The sequence below is a fragment of the Oncorhynchus mykiss genome, chromosome 2, assembly GCF_057628025.1.
Source record: "Oncorhynchus mykiss isolate SJ-2025 chromosome 2, ASM5762802v1, whole genome shotgun sequence".
NCBI classification, from domain to species: Eukaryota; Metazoa; Chordata; class Actinopteri; order Salmoniformes; family Salmonidae; genus Oncorhynchus; species Oncorhynchus mykiss.
This window is the reverse complement of record NC_143023.1, coordinates 92,632,359-92,646,520: the sequence shown is the minus strand read 5'-3', so window position 1 is coordinate 92,646,520 and position 14,162 is coordinate 92,632,359. Positions and strand designations below refer to the sequence as shown.

Here is a 14,162-nt window from a genome sequence, read left to right as displayed (position 1 = left end):
TATGGGCCCTTCCCAACAATGCAGAGAGAAACATTATAGAAAGATAATAACATGAGGAATAAATACACAATGAGTAACGATGTTCATATTTCAGAGCAAATATAGAGGGGTACTTAAGCAGTAGAACATGTGACCCAATTCAAGCACTGCTTCCCTCTGGAAAAAAACAAAGAGCAGTGGGCGGGATGTTCACCTTTGACCCTGTCGTTCTGGTACAGGGTGATCTCCCCTTCGGCCTGTGGCTGGTAGGACTTAGTCACCACAAAGTGCTTCCCTGCCACAGCACTGTACAGCTTACACTGGGGCCCCTGGCGGTCTGTGCCACCAGTGAACTCTTCCCGACCCTTGTGTGGGCTGGAGGGACAGAGGAGAAGAGAGGAACAGAGAGTGGTGTAAGATGAAGGTTAGTCTGTAGTCACAAAAATATACTGATGTCTTCCTGTGGTCACACACACTGGTCCATTAAAAGGAGCACAGTCTTTTGACACAAGGCACACTTTTGCAGCCTGTGACTCCCTGAAACATTGTACTGTGTGTTTAGAGGGGATATTCAGGACAAACAGGGAAGAGCTATGGAACAAACATATTTTCAGACAACATCTAAATGGTATGGTTATCAGATGGGTATGTACCGTACTCAGTGAGCCACACACCACAGTAGCAGAGGCATGCACCACTGACACAGAATGAAAGGCTGTGCAATGGCCCCCTCTGTTGGACTGCTGTAAAACTGCCTCTCTACAATATGAGGTCATATCTGGAACTGAACACATCCATAATAATGAGCATGATCAACCCTGAGCTGATCTTCAACACAATGTTTATATGTTCCATTTCACACTCAAAGGTCTGACATCCAATAGCATGGATAAGTGAAATACGTAGCAATTGGGACACAGGAACAAATATATATTTACTAAAAAACATTTACCAATACTGCATAAATGTTTCTAAATCCAGAACACCATCACTTATTACGTTATTGGAAAGTGCTTGTACAGTTCAATTACTATGAGGGTCCACTGGTATAAGGGTACAATCCTTTATAGTGAAGCCTGAGGCAGTGACAAATCTCTCCTCTGTTGGTACAACACACATGCTCCTTCTAGCTAATTAAAGCAGTGAACTCTCTCTGTCCAATGGTTGTGCGAAGTAGCTACACGGTGTGTGTCCCTCCACAGGGGCTTTATTCCCGGCCCTGGCTGTGGTCCAGACCTACTCTCCACACACATTATCTGTTCTACAACACAACAAGAACAACAGGGAAACGAATTATCCACAAGCTCTTTACCTCTCTCTGATTTATAGAGAGACATGATACAGGGGAAGAGGGCGTAGATGGAATCATTAGAATGGCTTCTGCACTACAATGAGAAGTTAAGGGCCCCAATTTACGATGATCTTGTCTATTTTGCACAAGAGCCCTGCACAGCAAGACTATTTTTCACAGAAGCATAATGTGTGGACTTAGAGTGCTTAGACTTAAAATTCCTTCAATGTCACTCTGAGGAACAAAGTGTACTAGAACAAGGTTTACACCGACAATAACAACACATTTTGAAGCTCCACAGATGACATGGGGTACTCAGATAGAGATGGTGGCGATGGTGTACTGTACACATCTCTCACACAACCAAGGCAACAGCAGCAGCGCAGCGACAACCTGGTGAGTTCACTTCCTGTGATCGGCCCAGGGATGAGCGCCGAGCCTCCTCCCCCAGACCAGGTACACAGTGTGACTGTGACTAGGTCATGACAGCAAGTCAAATTCCACGTGACTGTTGAGTCACGGTAATATCCTTTTATGCACATGCTTTGGTAGTGCCCAATTTACTAGAGGCGAAAGAAACGAACACCGATTTAGGCCAGGTGCTGGCTAGTGGAGTGGAACACTTAAAAAAATTAAGAAAAGCTGGAACACTCTAGGAGCTCAGATGCTAAAATTTTATGTCCAACGTTTCGACAGTGAAGCTGTCTTCATCAGGGTATAGTGCCCAATTTGCTAACTACGATCAGATCCTGATGGCCTGGTACTCAGGGCTCTATGGTCCCTCCATCAGATCCTAATGGTACTCAAGGCTCTACTGTCTCTCCACCAGTTCCTAATGGTCTGGTAATTAGGGCTCTATTGTCCCTCCACCAGGTCCTAATGGTCTGGTACTCAGGGCTCTATGGTCCCTCCATCAGGTCCTAATGGCCTGGTACTCAGGGCTCTATTGTCCCTCCACCTGGTACTAATGGTCTGGTACTCAGGACTCTAACTACCATCAGGTCCTAATGGTCTGGTACTCAGGGCTCTATTGTCCCTCCACCCGGTCCTAATGGTCTGGTACTCAGGGCTCTATTGTCCCTCCACCCGGTCCTAATGGTCTGGTAGTCAGGGCTCTACTGTCTCTCCACCAGGTCCTAATGGTCTGGTACTCAGGGCTCTATTGTTCCTCCATCAGGTACTAATGGTCTGGTACTCAGGGCTCTACTGTCTCTCCACCAGGTCCTAATGGTCTGGTACTCAGGGCTCTATTGTTCCTCTAACTATCCACTCTGACATCCAATGCAAATGAAATTGAAAATCACATCAAACACTGATCATCAAAACAGTTCAACAGCAGGTTGAAACAGTGTAAAACATGGTTGTTGTGGATGTTGTATCAAAGCCAAACACAACAAAATGGACAATGCTTTCTAAGGTGATGATTAATTCAAAACACGTTATACACATATAAAAAACAACAACCTGAATAACAATTCTGATTGCACCTTCATACAAGACATAGCCTACGATTTAAGATGTTTTAGGTACATACATGTTCTAGCCTTTGAGTGTGGATTGTATTATTGTGCATACTGGATGGACAGGTGACCAAATGCTACGCTCCCAAATGTGTATCCATGAATCTGGGAGAGAACGTAGAGCCCTAGGCCAGGCTGTTGGTTCATTGATTGTGCAGGGCGTGTTACAGTTAGCCTACAATTAGTGAATATGGATTTAATTTTGAATAACAGGGAATGTTTTATATTTTCATAATTCATTGGGTGACACATTACCTTTAGCTCTAATTTACATAATATCTGACCACCATGCGTTTCCATCTCCTCCTCTCTTTCCTTTATTCATTTCTCATGCGCGCAAGACTGACTGTCAACAGTCAAGTGAAATATGTTTTGTTGCAAAAACCTGTTAGTTTCGATGTTCCCAAACAGATTTCACTTGGTTTCCCAAATTAACCACTGGGTAGGTGCAGGAACAAGGTCGGAGAGCCCATGGCATACAGCGTTTGGGCAGACTATCACCTGTCGGGCAGCGAGTGTATGCTTGATGGGTATAGTAAAATAAGTGTTATATTTTTTCCTCTGCTCCACTATAAAAACACATGCTCTGATATAAAAACACACGCTCCACAATATAAACACTGCTCCACTATATAAACACATGCTCCACTATATAAACACATGCTCTGATATAAAAACACATGCTCTGATATAAAAACACATGCTCCACTATATAAACACATGCTCCACTATATAAACACATGCTCTGATATAAAAACACATGCTCTGATATAAAAACACATGCTCCACTATATAAACACATGCTCCACTATATAAACACATGCTCCACTATATAAACACATGCTCCACTATATAAACACATGCTCTGATATAAAAACACATGCTCTGATATAAAAACACATGCTCCACTATATAAACACATGCTCCACTATATAAACACATGCTCCACTATATAAACACATGCTCTGATATAAAAACACATGCTCTGATATAAAAACACATGCTCTGATATAAAAACACATGCTCTGATATAAAAACACTGCTCCACTATATAAACACATGCTCCACTATATAAACACATGCTCCACTATATAAACACATGCTCCACTATAAAAACACATGCTCCACTATATAAACACATGCTCCACTATATAAACACATGCTCCACTATATAAACACATGCTCTGATATAAAAACACATGCTCTGATATAAAAACACATGCTCTGATATAAAAACACTGCTCCACTATATAAACACATGCTCCACTATATAAACACATGCTCTGATATAAAAACACATGCTCTGATATAAAAACACATGCTCCACTATATAAACACATGCTCCACTATATAAACACATGCTCCACTATATAAACACATGCTCTGATATAAAAACACATGCTCCACTATATAAACACATGCTCTGATAAAAAAACACATGATCCACTATAAAAACACATGCTCTGATATAACAACACATGATCCACTATATAAACACATGCTCTGATATAACAACACATGATCCACTATAAAAACACATGCTCTGATATAAAAACCGAAGTAGCCTACAAAACGGACCCGCAGGAAGGCGCGCGGCCTCCATTCGCTATTCAAGTGCAGACAGATGGCTTGTATTGTCACCCCTGCCCCTGTTCCTGCTCATTTGATAATGGGTCAGTCTAAATCAAAAGACAAGATTCAATTGAGAATATCTGATGGGTGAAAATATGATCACTTGATGAGAGAACATCTGTGCAGCCTGAGGCAAGAAACAGAGCTAAGCTTTTTTTGCAACTTTCTCAAATCATCACTAGCCCATATGTTTTGATTTTAAGGTTCATATCATATCATTCACAACTGGAGTTGCCAAATAACTCTAAATCTAGCATATAGGACCTGTTTCAAATGATAACATTTGCGCTCAACATAGCCAATACACATGCACACTCGCTCCATAATAGGAAAAATATCCTTTCTATTTTATTCAGCTAAATTTAACTACTGTATATTCTTCTTACTATTAAGTCATATAAAGTAAAATAATGGCACAGGACTTACAATAATATTGTGTAATTTAAACGAACAAGCCTACAGCCTATGGCATAGAGCAGTGATTCCCAAACTTGTCATAGTTCCGTACCCCTTCAAACATTCAACCTGTGTACCTCCTTTATCACCAGGGTCAGCGCACTCTCAAATGTTGTTTTTTGCCATCATTGAAAGCCTGCCACACACACTATACAATACATTTATTAAACATAAGAATGAGGGTGAGTTTGTCACAATCCACAAAGGCTCATGGGAAGTGACAAAGAGCTCTTACAGGACCAGGGCACAAATAATAAAATAATAATAATCAATAATTTTGCTATTTAGTTAGCCATCTTACATATAAAACCTTATTTGTTCATAAAAAATGTGAATAACTCACCACAGGTTAATGAGAAGGGTGTGCTTGAAAGGATGCACATAACTCTGCAGTGTTAGGTTGTATTGGAGAGAGTCTCAGTCTTTTTCCACACACAGTCTGTGCCTGTATTTAGTTTTCATGCTAGTGAGGGCCGAGAATTCACTCTCACATAGGTACATGGTTGCAAAGGGCATCAGTGTCTTAACAGCACGATTTGCCAAGGCAGGATACTCTGAGCACAGCCCTATCCACAAATCTGTCAGTGGCTTCTGATTAAATTAAAATTTCACAGAACCGCTTGTTGTAATTTTGCTTGTTGCCTTGTTCATATATCGGTAAGTGGACTGGAGGCAGGGCATGAAAGTGATAACAAATCCAGTTGTTTGTGTCATCCGTCTCGGTGGATGCTGCAGTGTACCCAAGTGGTATCGGGAGCAACTGCTTGCGCGAGCGTTACCACTCTACTATGTCTCCCTGTAATGGCTTTTGCGCCATCAGTTCAGATACCAACACATCTTGACCACCAAAGTCCATTTGAGGTCACAAAGCTGTTCAGTACTTTAAAAGTATCCTCTCATGTTGTCCTGGTTTCCAGTGGTTTGCAGAAGAGGATGTCTTCCTTAATTGACCCCCCATTAACGTAACAGACATATACCAGGAGCTGTACCAGGCCCGCCACGTCTGTTGACTCTTCCAGCTGTAATGTATAGAATTCACTGGCTCGTATGTGAAGCAGTAATTGTTTCAAAACATCTCCTGTCACCGATGCGTCATAAAACAACGTTGTTTGATGAAGACATTGTCGGTATAGTTTTTTGGGCCTTTTCCCCAGCATTGCCCCAGACATATCCGTGGCAGCAGGAAGAATGAAGTCCTCCACAATAGTATGGGGCTTGCATGTGCTAGCCAATCGATAGCTCACCATATAAGATGATTCTAGCCCCTTCTTTTTAATGGTATCTGTTACTTTTATACATGTCTTACTACTCAAAGTAATCTTAATTCTCGCTCCAAAAACTCATGTGGCTTATTTTTCAAATTGCCATCTTTTGTTTCTAAATGTCTGCGCAAGAGTGAAGGTCTCATCAAGTTGTGAGATTGTATTTTTGCACATATAACACACTGTGGCTGAGAAAAGGCACTACTCCCAATATAAGTGAACCCCAAAACAACGTAGTTCTCATCATATTTGCGTCTCTTCGATGGTCCAACATCCCTGTCTGTTGTTCGGTGCTTTCCCGGGTAAGGGGGCAGTAGCTCTTCGGCTGCATTAGATTCACAGCAGTTAGTGTCCATGCTAGCTGGGCTAACAACAAATGTAGAATTACTGATGCTAGCATTGGATGTGCTCGTGGAAGCAGAATAACTTGTCGTTAACAGGTGCAGGTGTAGTACTGCTGGTCGTAGCAGTACTACCAGTAGAGCTGGTATGTGTCTCTATGGACGCAGGCCTTACTTTTTTAACCATTTATCCATTTTCGAGCAAACGGAAGGAGCAGCAGCTACGTTTGGCTACATACGGACCGTTAGTGGAATTCCCGCGAGAGAGTAACTGTTAATATGACTGGATGTTAATTATTTGACTAGGTTACCTGTATTTGACATTGTGTTGTTATTTCGCTGAACACTAAATGGTTTAACTTTATTTTTGGCAGTGAAACGAGGCAAGTCAGGCAAGAAAAAAACCTCACCCAAATGTATAGCCCTGTTGGAAAATATAAATGGACTGTTGGAAAATGTGAATAAAATAAATAAATAATAAAACGTTTTTTTAACAAAAATGTATTTTATTTTTTAAAATGTGAATCACATTTTTATTGCGCGTAGCCCAGTTTGGAAATACCTGGCATAAAGCATGGCCAGATAACATAAAATAATATTTTTATAAAGGAAAACATGATAACAAGATGCCGCCATTAGTGAGAAAAGCAAAAATCAATGTATTTTGTTATTGGAATCTAAATTAATTAGACATTCATCTATTTTGCTATTGGAATCTAAATTAATTAGACATTAATCTATTTTCATTACCATTGCAGAATAAGTTTCTCACCTTTTCATTCTGTGATGCATTCCTGATGTCGTCATACAATAAATTACCATCTCTCATTTAATTGGGCCTAGTAGCCTAGTAAATAGATAGGCTATGCATTTACATTTTTGCTGTACACACAAAGAAAAGAGAGTTCCCCAAGGATTGTTTGGGAAGAGTGATGGTTAAATATGGAACCATAATGACTCAAAGAACCCTTTGAGCCCCTCGTTGGAGTTCACAAAAGGGTTATTTACTCTTTTAGTGATAATTAAACTAGGAGTGGCCGCTCATTAGAATGTTTTGGGGTGTGGTTTGTTATACTGTATATTACTATGGCCAGTGAAGGTGTCTTGTGAAAGACGTATGACCTTGTGTCAATTGAGAAGTGGTTCTCAATTCTCTCCTCAGCTGTTCTGGAGCTAGCACACCTGATTCAACTAGTTAATGTCACGCCTTGATCTGTTTCACCTAGTCTCCACCCCCCTCCAGGTGTCGCCCATCTTCACCACTTATCCTCTGGGTATTTACAGTGCCTTGCGAAAGTATTCGGCCCCCTTGAACTTTGCGACCTTTTGCCACATTTCAGGCTTCAAACATAAAGATATAAAACTGTATTTTTTTTGTGAAGAATCAACAACAAGTGGGACACAATCATGAAGTGAAACAACATTTATTGGATATTTCAAACTTTTTTAACAAATCAAAAACTGAAAAATTGGGCGTGCAAAATTATTCAGCCCCTTTACTTTCAGTGCAGCAAACTCTCTCCAGAAGTTCAGTGAGGATCTCTGAATGATCCAATGTTGACCTAAATGACTAATGATGATAAATACAATCCACCTGTGTGTAATCAAGTCTCTGTATAAATGCACCTGCACTGTGATAGTCTCAGAGGTCCGTTAAAAGCGCAGAGAGCATCATGAAGAACAAGGAACACACCAGGCAGGTCCGAGATACTGTTGTGAAGAAGTTTAAAGCCGGATTTGGATACAAAAAGATTTCCCAAGCTTTAAACATCCCAAGGAGCACTGTGCAAGCGATAATAATGAAATGGAAGGAGTATCAGACCACTGCAAATCTACCAAGACCTGGCCGTCCCTCTAAACTTTCAGCTCATACAAGGAGAAGACTGATCAGAGATGCAGCCAAGAGGCCCATGATCACTCTGGATGAACTGCAGAGATCTACAGCTGAGGTGGGAGACTCTGTCCATAGGACAACAATCAGTCGTATATTGCACAAATCTGGCCTTTATGGAAGAGTGGCAAGAAAGCCATTTCTTAAAGATATCCATAAAAAGTGTTGTTTAAAGTTTGCCACAAGCCACCTGGGAGACACACCAAACATGTGGAAGAAGGTGCTCTGGTCAGATTTTTGGCAACAATGCAAAATGTTATGTTTGGCGTAAAAGCAACACAGCTCATCACCCTGAACACACTGTCAAACATGGTGGTGGCAGCATCATGGTTTGGGCCTGCTTTTCTTCAGCAGGGACAGGGAAGATGGTTAAAATTGATGGGAAGATGGATGGAGCCAAATACAGGACCATTCTGGAAGAAAACCTGATGGAGTCTGCAAAAGAACTGAGACTGGGACAGAGATGATGATCCAAAACAAGACAATGATCCAAAACATAAAGCAAAATCTACAATGGAATGGTTCAAAAATAAACATATCCAGGTGTTAGAATGGCCAAGTCAAAGTCCAGACCTGAATCCAATCGAGAATCTGTGGAAAGAACTGAAAACTGCTGTTCACAAATGCTCTCCATCCAACCTCACTGAGCTCGAGCTGTTTTGCAAGGAGGAATGGGAAAAAAATTCAGTCTCTCGATGTGCAAAACTGATAGACATACCCCGAGCGACTTACAGCTGTAATCACAGCAAAAGGTGGCGCTACAAAGTATTAACTTAAGGGGGCTGAATAATTTTGCACGCCCAATTTTTCCGTTTTTGATTTGTTAAAAAAGTTTGAAATATCCAATAAATGTCGTTCCACTTCATGATTGTGTCCCACTTGTTGTTGATTCTTCACAAAAAAATACAGTTTTATATCTTTATGTTTGAAGCCTGAAATGTGGCAAAAGGTCGCAAAGTTCAAGGGGGCCGAATACTTTCGCAAGGCACTGTATACCTGTGTTTTCTGTCAGTCTGTGCCAGTTCGTCTTGTTTGTTCAAGGCTACCAGCATTTTCTCTCAGCTCCTGTTTTTCCCCAGTCTCGCTTTTTCTCATTCTCCTGGTTTTTGACCCTTGCCTGTCCTAACCCTGTACCCACCTACCTGACCACTCTGCCCGTCCCTGACCTGAGCCTGCCTCCCATCCTGTACCTTTGCTCCACCTCTGGATTACCAACCCTGCCTACCTTGACCTGTCACTTGCCCGCCCCTGTTACAATAAACATTGTTACTTCACTCAGTCTTACCTTGATTCCCGATAGTTAATAAACACAATAATAAAACCTATGGAATTTTAACAATATCATATGGCTAACCAATATAAAAAAACCATGTATGGTTCTTCAAGAGAATCTACAAAGAACCTTTGAGATTGAGAATGGTTCTGTAAATAACCTTTCTCCATAAAGGTTCTACAAAGAGCCATAAAGGGTTCTATATAGGGCAATAAACAATAGCCAAACCTTTTTTTTGGTGCTATAACTGTTTTTAATGCCTCTTTATGGAACATTAAAGGGTTTTTATAGCACCATATAGGTTACATTTAGATACTTATGAGAATGGTTCTTTATAGAACCTTCAAAAAAAGGTCTAAATAGATCCAAAAAGGGATCTGCTATGGTTACTAGCCATATAACCCTCATTTGGCACTATTTAGAACCCTTTGTTTTTAGTGTGTAGGCTAACCTATGAATCCCATAGGCAGCGTGGTTTATAACATAGCCTACAGTCAAATGTACTAACAGGTGCACAGACAGTTGATCTTTTACATTGAATTATGTATGCAACTACTGTAGATAGCCTACTGTAATTTCATATTTTCTGTAGCCTTGACAATGTTTCAGAATTCGCGGGCAGTCTAGCATATTTAGGTTGTGTGAAAAGTCAACACAAGACATCGTTGAATTCAAATGTTCTGCTGACACTCTCACAGTCCGTTACCAAATAGCTTACAGTAAAATATTTTAAAAAACACCTCCAAAACCATTTGATCAAATTTGCCGTTGCTATTTATTTGAGAAACTGCTGTGGCCTAATTCCAAAAGTGACAAATTATACAGCAAATAAAGGGCGTCATTGTCACCATAAGCGTTTTACAGGCAGAGTTATAATGCTTTTTCACACGCGCACAGTTTTACGATGGGTCTGATTTTTCAATATTTTTATATGTACGGATTCTTTTCAGAAATGGCGGCCGCAGATGTTTAGTGTGATATTTTTTGCTTATAAATGCGGCCCCAGCAGAGCAGCAGAGAGCGAAAAAGTGGGCCAGAGGAGAGGAGAAGAGCAGCTCCACATGCCCTCAGTGGCTGCTGCCTCATTAATAAGCCTCCATAGAGACTCTGTCAAAGTCACAGCCAAAGGCATCCCTAATGCTAACTACTTAGCATAGAATACTCTGCTTCCCTCATGCTAACTACCTAGCACAGCATAATCTGCATCCCTCATGCTAACTACCTAGCATAGTATAATCTGCATCACTCATGCTAACTACCTAGCATAGCATAATCTGCATCCCTCATGCTAACTACCTAGCATAGCATAATCTGCATCCCTCATGCTAACTACCTAGCATAGCATACTCTGCATCCCTCATGCTAACTACCTAGCATAGCATACTCTGCATCCCTCATGCTAACTACCTAGCATAGCATACTCTGCATCCCTCATGCTAACTACCTAGCATACTGTAGCATCACTGTAGGTACCTAGCTGTTTAACTGTAGGTAGGTACAAGGTAGCCTACTATGGAAATCACTAGAGTTTATGTCAAAGTCACAGTCAAAGTCATCCCTCATGCTAACTACCAAGCATAACATTGCATAGCATATATCCTCTGCTTTAGCTCCCACTGTGTGTGAAGCACTATAGGTTCTCATCCAACAATACTGGCATTTACATTACATTATGTTTTTGTGTATCTATAGCATCAAATATTGAGAGTTTAATCCACCTTACTGTATACGCTACACACTTCATAGGCTATGAATGCATAGGCCTAATCATATCAAATCAAATTGTATTTGTCACATACACATGGTTAGCAGATGTTAATGTGAGTGTAGCGAAATGCTAACCAACGAGTAGTCTAACCTAACAATTTCACAACAGCTACCTTATACACACAAGTGTAAAGGGATGAAGAATATGTACATAAAGATATATGAATGAGTGATGGTACAGAACGGCATAGGCAAGGTGCAGTAGATGGTATAGAATACAGTATATACATATGAGATGAGTAATGTACCATATGTAAACATTATATTAAGTGGCACTGTTTAAAGTGGCTAGTGATATATTTCTTACATGTACTCAATGTTAGTGGTGGCTGTTTAACAGTCTGATGTCCTTGAGATAGAAGCTGTTTTTCAGTCTCTCGGTCCCTGCTTTGATGCACCTGTACTGACCTCGCCTTCTGGATGATAGCGGGGTGAACAGGCAGTGGCTCGGGTGGTTGTTGTCCTCGATGATCTTTATGGCCTTCCTGTGACATCGGGTGGTGTAGGTGTCCTGGAGGGCAGGTAGTTTGCCCCCGGTGATGCGTTGAGCAGACCTCACTACCCTCTGGAGAGCCTTATGTTTGTGGGCGGAGCAGTTGCCGTACCAGGCGGTGATACAGCCCGACAGGATGCTCTCGATTGTGCATCTGTAAAAGTTTGTGAGTTCTTTTGGTGACAAGCCAAATTTCTTCAGCCTTCTGAGGTTGAAGAGGAGCTACTGCGCCTTCTTCACCACGCAGTCTGTGTGGGTGGACCAATTCAGTTTGTCCGTGATGTGTACGCCGACTACTGTCCCGTCAATGTGGATAGGGGGGTGATCCCTCTGCTGTTTCCTGAAGTCCACGATCATCTCCTTTGTTTTGTTGACATTGAGTGTGAGGTTATTTTCCTGACACCACACTCCGAGGGCCCTCACCTCCTCCCTGTAGGCCGTCTCGTCGTTGTTGATAATCAAGCCTACCACTGTAGTGTCGTCTGCAAACTTGATGATTGAGTTGGAGGAAGTGCATGGCCACGCAGTCGTGGGTGAACAGGGAGTACAGGAGAGGGCTCAGAACGCACCCTTGTGGGGCCCCAGTGTTGAGGATCAGTGGGGTGGAGATGGTGTTACCTACCCTCACCACCTGGGGACGGCCCGCCAGGAAGTCCAGTACCCAGTTGCACAGGGCGGGGTCGAGACCCAGGTTCTCGAGCTTGATGACGAGTTTGGAGGGTAATATGGTGTTAAATGATGAGGTGTAGTCGATGAACAGCATTCTCACATAGGTATTCCTCTTGTCCAGATGGGTTAGGGCAGTGTGAAGTGTGGTTGCGATTGCGTCATCTGTGGACCTATTGGGGCGGTAAGCAAATTGGAGTGGGTCAATGGTGTCAGGTAGGGTGGAGGTGATATGGTCCTTGACTAGTCTCTCAAAGAACTTCATAATGACGGAAGTGAGTGCTACGGGGCGGTAGTCATTTAGCTCTGTTACCTTAGCTTTCTTGTGAACAGGAACAATGACCCTCTTGAAGCATGTGGGAACAGCAGACTGGGATAAGGATTGATTGAATATGTCCGTAAAAACACCAGCCAGCTAGTCTGCGCATGCTCTGAGGACGCGGCTGGGGATACCGTCTGGGCCTGCAGCTTTGCGAGGGTTAACATGTTTAAATGTTTTACTGCAGTGAAGGAGAGTCCGCAGGTTTTGGTAGCGGGCCGTGTCAGTGGCACTGTATTGTCCTCAAAGCGAGCAAAGAAGTTGTTTAGTCTGTCTGGGAGCAAGACATCCTGGATCGCGACGGGGCTGGTTTTCTTTTTGTAATCCGTGATTGACTGTAGACCCTGCCACATACCTCTTGTGTCTGAGCCATTGAATTGCGACTCTACTTTGTCTCTATACTGACGCTTAGCCTGTTTGATTGCCTTGCGGAGGGAATAGCTACACTGTTTGTATTCGGTCATGTCTCCGGTCACCTTGCCCTGGTTAAAAGCAGTGGTTCGCGCTTTCAGTTTTCGGTGAATGTTGCCATCAATCCACGGTTTCTGATTGTGGAATGTTTTAATAGTTGCTGTGGGTAGGACATCGCCAATGGGGTATGTCTCCATAAGCTTGGCACATCTAGCCACTGGCATTTTTGCCCATTCTTCAAGGCAAAACTGCTCCAGCTCCTTCAAGTTGGATGGGTTCCACTGGTGTACAGCAATCTTTAAATCTTTCTTTACCACATATTCTCAATTGGATTGAGGTCTTGGCTTTGACTAGGCCATTCCAATACATTTTTATGTTTCCCCTTAAATCACTCAAGTGTTGCTTTAGCAGTATGCTTAGGGTCATTGTCCTGCTGGAAGGTGAAACTCCATCCCAGACTCAAATCTCTGGAAGATTGAAACAAGTTTCCCTCAAGACTTTCCCTGTACTTTCCCATCCATCAATCCATCAAGGGAAACACTATGTCTTGCGCAAACTCAACACCTCTCATCACCCCGAAAATACCAAACAGTGAAGCATGGCGGTGGCAGCATCATGCTGTGGGTATGTTTTACATCGGCAGGGACTTTGAAACTGTTCAGAATTGAAGGCCAAAAAGCTAAATTTTAGACTCATCTGACCAGAGTACCTTCTTCCATATGTTTGGGAGTCTCCCAAGTGCCTTTTGGCGAACACCAAACGTGTTTGCTTATTTTTTTCTTTAAGCAATGGCTTTTTTTCTGGACACTCTTCCCTAAAGCCCAGCTCTGTGGAGTGTACGGCTTAAAGTGGACAGATAAT

General features: G+C 42.1%; 1 protein-coding gene across 2 annotated transcripts in view; it reads right to left on the bottom strand.

The window, feature by feature from the left end:
* The window catches only part of LOC110502389 (SH3 and multiple ankyrin repeat domains protein 2), a 154,226-nt gene that overhangs the window by 71,584 nt on the left and 68,480 nt on the right, over positions 1 to 14,162 (bottom strand). The window contains exon 11 of one of the 2 annotated variants that reach the window (XM_036959148.2): positions 194 to 354. In XM_036959148.2, coding sequence (XP_036815043.2) covers positions 194 to 354 — 161 coding nt within the window. Of the gene's footprint in view, positions 1 to 193; positions 355 to 14,162 lie in introns of those variants that run through there. The other variant, XM_090212646.1, reaches the window with a different exon arrangement.